At 40.2% G+C, this 7423-nt stretch overlaps 1 protein-coding gene across 1 annotated transcript; it reads left to right on the top strand.

Moving 5' to 3' along the window:
- The first annotated feature begins 1607 nt into the window (after positions 1-1607).
- On the top strand, positions 1608-7407 carry tcp1 (t-complex 1). Its single transcript, XM_082504865.1, has 12 exons — positions 1608-1741; positions 2222-2307; positions 2764-2892; positions 3221-3318; positions 3410-3520; positions 3631-3812; positions 4131-4257; positions 4574-4749; positions 4905-5028; positions 6217-6409; positions 6508-6671; positions 6982-7407. The coding sequence occupies exons 1-12, from the start codon at positions 1669-1671 to the stop codon at positions 7193-7195; spliced, it is 1677 nt and encodes a 558-aa protein (XP_082360991.1). The 5' UTR covers positions 1608-1668; the 3' UTR covers positions 7196-7407.
- Positions 7408-7423: the final 16 nt, after the last annotated feature.

Here is a 7423-nt window from a genome sequence, read left to right as displayed (position 1 = left end):
CCTTTGCGTGTGTGGTTTTTTTTTTTTTTTTTTTTTTTCCCCTCTTGTTATCTCACCACACTGAATAATAGGACTCACAGCAGTCAGGAAGCTTTTCGTTGTGTACTATAGTTCTTATTAGCAGAAGAGCATGCATGTCATTTACTTAAGTAAAACTGTTTGCAATGGCAGAACACTTCCCAGCACTGAAAGGCACTTCCCGGCACTAATGGTATGACTTTCAAAATCCTACATCACCTCATTCTTAAGTTATTCCATTCACAAACTTATGTGTCCGCTCTTCCTGGCTAGTTGACGACAATACCCCAGTCAGCCTTTTATAGCTGAGCAGTCAAAACTAAGCCAAAATTCTAAAGTGTGTTTAAAACAATTTAATAATAATAATAAAAACTACACCCCATGAACCTTTCAGCTGAGCTCTGGACTTTGACTGCCTCATCTCAGCAACTTGCTTCTTTTCTTTTTCAGCCATTGTATTGTAGAGTTGCTGTTGTGTAGGGACCTGTGTCCTGCATAATTCAAGTTGGCAAAGCTTTAGCTGTCAGACAGATGGCCTCACATTTGACTCTAGAATGCTTTGTTACATAGAGGAGTTCATGGTCAACTCAGTGACTGCAAGATGTCAAGGCCCTGTGACTGCAAAACAAGCCCAAATCATCACCCTTCCACCGCATACTTGACTTTTGGTTTGAGGTATGTTCAAATGCAGCTTTGCAAATATAAACCATGCTGCCATCCTGGTTTTTTATTTATTTATTTATTTTATATAAAGTAGAGGCTTTTCTTTTTCTTCCAAACATGTCATACTTGTTCCCTCTTAATTCTTAAAGTAAGGGTGTACTTAGATTTCCACTCACTGCTTTCACTCTTCATTTTGGCTTAGTTTTTGATAAATAAAAATAACGGCATATGTCATGTTTTACAATTAATCTGAGGTTGTAGTTACCTAATTTTAAGATCTGCTAAGGACTAGATTATCCTGATATGTAAAACAGAATTTAAAGAGGGTGTACTTTCGTTTCATCATGACTTTGTAAATAAAAATATTTAATTCATTCGAAAATAAATGTGCTTGAAATGGAAATATCATCTCTAATATATTATTTCCAAGCAACTAATTTGTCTCGTCGCTAAGCATATTATGAAATTGTTGAGTATATGGAATTTGTGAGTGAAAGCAAATATAAAATTAATTCAAATAGTTTGGACTTTCTGTTGATGTACTGACCAAAAATAAATACAAACAAATATTCATCTTTCAATACAAAAATAAAGAAAATACCGCATGAAACTAACGAAAAAGAAATAGGATATTCATCCGCATAACAACAGTATCAACCGTAGCGTGCGCACAAACAGCTTTAGAGCTTCGGAAAAACCAGGAAGAAGAACTAGGGCGCGGCGCGGCTGTTTTAGGGCATGCTGGGAAATGACGTTTATAAGAAATGACTCAACAAAAACGTTGATTTGTAATTTAAAAAGGGAACGACATCACGTGAAAAAAATGTAAAACATTTAATAGCGAGTTCTACCACACAATTAAAAGCTCTCATACTGAAAAGATCGAGATTTTTAAGATATTTTCTTCTCGAACCTTCTTTCCAGTACCGGTTTACCCATAGTGCACTGCGCCGCTTCCTTTCTTCTTGGTTGTGCGGTGGTCCAAAAATGTCGCTATTAGATGGTCCGTTAAATGTGCTCGGCCAGAGGACAACTGGCCAATCTGTTCGCACTCAAAATGGTGAGTTTATGCGCTGCTTGACTTTGTAGGTCAGATAAAATTAGCGTTTCTGCTATGTGTTTATTATAACGGGCAAGAGAACGGTTTTATGCAACACACGTGTGGATCACGCTAATGCTAGCTAATGTTAACTTAGAGATTGTGCTTCCTGTCTATTACTAATATTATTAGTAGTATTATCATTATACTACAACACTGCAAATCTATTCTTTCTCAACTGCAGCACGTGTTGCAATTGTCTAATCCCATTTTAGTACCGTCCACTCGTACTACAATGAATGGAGGGTTATGCTAATGGGATAGAAAAACTCTGTCATGGTCTGAAGGTGTGGCGAGCTGAATGTGCGCCTCTCTGAATGAAATGACAGCATATCCCTCTGACTGAGGTCCGAAAGGTCAAAGGATGTGCCTAGTATCTTTAGATGCATTGAACTTTTTGCTTCACGCTCGCTAGTTACAGTTTCCTTTTTGCTTCTGCAGTTATGGCCGCTGCATCCATTGCCAACATCGTCAAGAGCTCGCTCGGACCCGTTGGCCTCGACAAGATGTTGGTGGACGATATCGGGGTCAGTATCACGTTTGTGTTCACTGGAGAAAAGAGGAATGAACGTCTCCAGAAACAAGATGGAATACATGCACGAGTTTTATTGACACTTAAACTATCATTCATGCTGCTGTTTCTTCTTCGTTATACTATCTTGTTGGACTTCCAACAGGTGTTGCTTAGAAAGTATTAAATCAACTTCAGATTGTGCAAAATGCAACAGCCAGACTTCTTACAAAAACCAATAAAACTGAACATATTACACCAGTCTCAGGAGCTTTACACTTGCTACCCAGTGCTTTAATAATTGATGTTTAGACTTTACATATTGAAAGCCTTTCATGGCCTGGAGAATATATACTCAAATTGCTGTTCCCACATTAACCAGTGCATAGGTTTAGATCACGAGGCAGAAACTATAATAACCACGTAAAAGCCATAGTTGCTTATCAGTCGTGTTTTGTGGTTGTTTCGACAGGACGTGACCATCACCAATGATGGAGCAACCATCCTGAAGCTGCTGGAAGTGGAGCACCCAGCTGCAAAGGTCCTGTGTGAACTGGCTGATCTGCAGGACAAGGAGGTCGGCGATGGGACAACATCTGTGGTGAGTAGCTACCACTAGCTCCACTGGTGTTTGTGAATGTTTTAGCAGCTAATTTGTTGGATTTTACATAATACAGAGCTTCAGAAACTGAATTGCAGCATCCTGTTTTAGTACTATGCACCTGCTTCTTATTACGGGTGTGTGGCTATGCTAACAGGAAAGAGAAACTGTCCATCATGATCTGAAAGGGTCGAGCAGCCTCATTTCTGCCACTCTTAAAGAAATGATGGTACAGTGCATGATCCGTATCTTTTGAGTTTTATTGTTGATAGAAAATTAAGCTTGTTCCCATATTTTAGCTCGCATTGTTTGCGTTGCTTTTTCTCAGGTAATTCTTGCTGCAGAGTTGCTCAAGAGTGCCGATGAGCTGGTGAAGCAGAAGATTCATCCCACATCAGTCATCAGTGGATACCGTCTGGCTTGCAAGTGAGATGATGTTAAATGTAAAATCATCCAAATAAGATCATTTAGGATCTGTTGCAGTTTTGTGATGCTCAAACTTGTCGTTATCTTTTAGAGAAGCAGTCCGCTACATTAATGAGAATCTCACTATTGGAACAGACGACCTGGGAAGAGAATGCTTAATCAACGCCGCTAAGACCTCCATGTCTTCCAAAATCATCGGCGTGTATCCTTTTTGTTTGCAGGAAATCAGCAAAATTTACCAGTGTTTATATTTTGCATGTGCAGAAAGCTTTTCTCACTCTCTAAAGTAATTGCCTTGACCCAAGCCTTCAGTGATGCAGACTTCTTTGCTAACATGGTGGTGGATGCTGCCATGGCTGTGAAGTTTGTGGACAGCAAGGGGGTAGCTAAATATCCTATCAACTCAGTTAATGTGCTGAAAGCCCATGGCCGCAGTCAGAAGGAGAGTTTCTTGGTCAACGGGTATGCAGTGAACTGCACAGTCGGTTCACAAGGTAAGTCTGTCACAAAGCCTGAAATTCATGGATTTTAAGTGTAAAAAGTGAGGATGTTGGTGATTTCTTTTGATTAGACTCCCATTTAAATTTGCTGCTATGTCTTTCCTGATGGTGTATGCAGTGATACGCGTGGGAGACAGTAACCATGGCTAAGAGAAAGGTAGTCACAGCAGTTTGTGAACTGTGGCAAAGCCTCTTTTGGCCTGACAGTAGAATAGTTCAGGGACCGTTTTTCCCTTCAAACAGTTTTGTAACTGTTTTTATAATTAATTTTTATTGTCCTTTGGATTTTTAAAATGACATATTGTGTCACAGGCATGGTGAAGCGTGTCGTTAATGCCAAGATCGCTTGCCTGGACTTCAGCCTGCAGAAGACCAAAATGAAGATGGGTGTGCAAGTTATTATTAATGACCCAGAGAAGCTCGACCAGATCAGACAAAGGTGATTTTTGAACATTTTTTTTTCTTTTTCTTTAAACAGACACATTTTTAAGAATCATCCCATTAAATTTACTGTGTTGCTTCATCATTAGCTGACACAGTGATACGCGTGGGAGATATCATAAGCAGCCACATGTGAAGGCAGCAGCTCTTCCCTGAGATGCATGACTACTAATGTTGGCTGGACACTTTGTGCATAGCATGCCTTTATAAATATACTGTTTAAAGTGTTGCAGCTTATTGTGAAACTGATAACAAAGCTCAAAACAAAGGAAATGTGGAGGTAAAACTAAATATGTATTTTTGGTTGGTTGCAGGGAATCTGATATTACCAAGGAGAGGATCCAGAAGATTTTGGCATCAGGCGCAAATGTTATACTGACGACTGGTGGCATTGATGACATGTGTTTGAAGTATTTTGTGGATGTAGGAGCCATGGCTGTTAGACGAGTTTTGAAGAGGGACCTCAAACGCATCGCAAAGGCAACAGGAGGTAAGAAAGAAGTAAGCTGCAGTTTGTGTCGATTGGCATTTACTGCTTTTAATATTCACGTATGCATTTAGATGCGTCTGTCACACACTTAAATTTAGAGTTTCCACCAGCAAATATTCATGTTTGACCTTGTGTGTGTGTTTGTCCATTCATAGCCACCATCTGCCCTTCTCTGACCAATCTGGAAGGAGAGGAGACGTTTGAGGCCACTATGCTTGGCCAAGCTGAGGAGGTTGTGCAGGAGCGCGTCTGTGATGACGAGCTCATCCTTGTCAAAAAGTAAGAAATAAGAACTAGCAGCTGCTTGAGTAGTGGTGAGTTGCAGTTGCATGAGTATAAAGGATTTAATTAAGTGCACTTCTTCTACAGCTTTGGCAAAAGTTGAGGGTTTTCCCTTGTACAATAATTGTCCACATAAGACCCCTCCTTTTTTTTTGTTTTTGTTAATTAAAGGCTGATGTCGTATTGTCGTCACCCTGCCAGGTGCGTGGCATAGTCACCCAAATTAGTAAATGCAGTAATTTGAGTAAAACAGTAATGCAGGATTTTGAAATTGATTCCATTGGTGTATCTACTCAAAATCTGAGTTTGTCTCAGTGACTTTTCTAAAAATAGCTTAGATTTTGCTGGGAGGCTGAGGAGCAGCACTGGCAGCTTCCAGTTTTTCGTTTTTGTTTTTTTTATCCCGGCAGTTAGCTTTGAAAAAGTCAGGACTGTGTGATGTTTACAGATGAGACAACTATGTGTTTGCATGCATTGTTTTTGAGTGATTATGAATAATACAAAGCCATTTGGAATAGGCTCACATTTTTCTGATAAAAATTGGAAGTAATTGAATGGCATGGTCAGTTTGAATGAGCCATATATTTTCAAGTTTAGCATTAATTGGTTTAGAGCCTCAATACTGCTAGGGTATTGGGTTTCTCTGTTTATTCTGATACTGCGTGTTGGCCCAGTTTAACTTGAATGAGTTGCTGTAGGTTTGTAAACCATTGTATGACAACTGGAAACAAATTGATTGCATTCATAGCACAGCATATGGTGGACGTGGACCAAAAAACAAAAAAAAAAAAAATCAGTCAAATGCCAAGAAATATGGCTAAGAGATGAGTTGAGAGCCTCAGAAGTTATTTCAGAGATAGTGACTTCCAGAATGAGTCTGTAACTGATGTCAGATGCCTTATGCAAGATTTTGTAACCTACTTCATGTTACATTAACATGAAATGTGAGGATTCAGTGAGGACTACATTTTCCTTGAATTTCCTTGAATACCCAGGGAAAGTTTACAGACCTAAAGGACGGGTTTGGCTCGTCTTCTTGTCTCTAAAAACAAAGTTTGTTGCAGGGGATCAAGTTCTAGTTTTGGATTTGATAATTTTGTATTTGATTTTAAAGTCCTTTTGTTTCTACACCTAGAGTTGATTCTCATTCTGATCACTATATTTCCTGACTTTCTTTCCCCTCAGTACCAAAGCACGCACATCAGCCTCCATCATTTTGCGTGGAGCTAATGACTTCATGTGTGACGAGATGGAACGTTCACTGCATGATGCTCTCTGTGTGGTCAAGAGGGTGCTGGAGTCAAAGTCTGTAGTGCCCGGAGGAGGTGCTGTGGAGGCAGCCCTGTCAATTTATCTGGAGAACTATGCTACCAGCATGGTGAGCTAGCAGCTGCTGGGAATCTGCGGTTGATGCTTTTTATTTATTTTTTTTAATTAAAGTAAATTGTGCTCATCAATTTGCTTCAATCTCTTTAGGGTTCCAGAGAGCAGCTGGCTATTGCAGAGTTTGCTCGATCTCTCCTCGTCATCCCCAAGACGCTGGCTGTGAACGCAGCACAGGACTCAACTGACCTGGTGGCCAAGCTGCGGGCCTTCCACAATGAGGCTCAGGTTAACCCTGAACGCAAGAATCTCAAGTGGTGAGTCTTACCTCAGCTGCAAGTTTGTTTATTAGGCATTTCCATTCAGTTAGTCCTTAAACGAGCACACTACTAACATGTAATTACACTGTCAGTGGTTTGTCTCTGGTTCCTTCTCAGTCAGTTTTGATCCTAAAGTTAATCTGCTGTTAGATTTTCCTATTTTGTCTTTAAACTGTTTAAATATGCCAGATTTTTTAGATTTTTTTTTTTTTTTAGACAGAACTGTATGAAAGTAAGATTTTATTTTGAAGTTAATCTGTCTTGGACGCTAAGTGAATTTGCATATTTTGGATTCCTTGTCCTTTAGGATTGGTCTGGACTTGGTGAATGGCAAACCCAGAGATAACCGTCAGGCCGGTGTGTACGAACCCACGATGGTTAAGACAAAGAGCCTCAAGTTTGCCACTGAAGCTGCCATCACAATCCTCCGCATCGATGACCTTATCAAACTGTTCCCAGAGCCGAAGGAGGGCGGGCATTCGTACCAGGAAGCTGTGGAGTCTGGATCACTGCAGGGTTAAGAGGCTCCAAATTGGTCCCAATAGATTCAACTTCTGTATTTATACTCGAGAAGCTCTCCGTGGCTGTTGCTCTAGTGTAGGCTGTGCACGTTGCCTGTTTACTGTTCTCCCACTCCCTCTGCCTTGGAGCTCTGTCTTCTAGAAGAACTGTAAGCGATTGCTTTTTTTTTTTTTTTTTGGACACTTAATAAAGCTCAGATGGTTGTAAATGAGTGCTGGAGTAGTCCC

This window comes from Aulonocara stuartgranti (genome assembly GCF_965226115.1).
Source record: "Aulonocara stuartgranti genome assembly, chromosome: 15".
Taxonomy (NCBI): domain Eukaryota; kingdom Metazoa; phylum Chordata; class Actinopteri; order Cichliformes; family Cichlidae; genus Aulonocara; species Aulonocara stuartgranti.
Note: the sequence above shows the minus strand (reverse complement) of the source record. Positions and strands in the feature narration are given on the sequence as shown.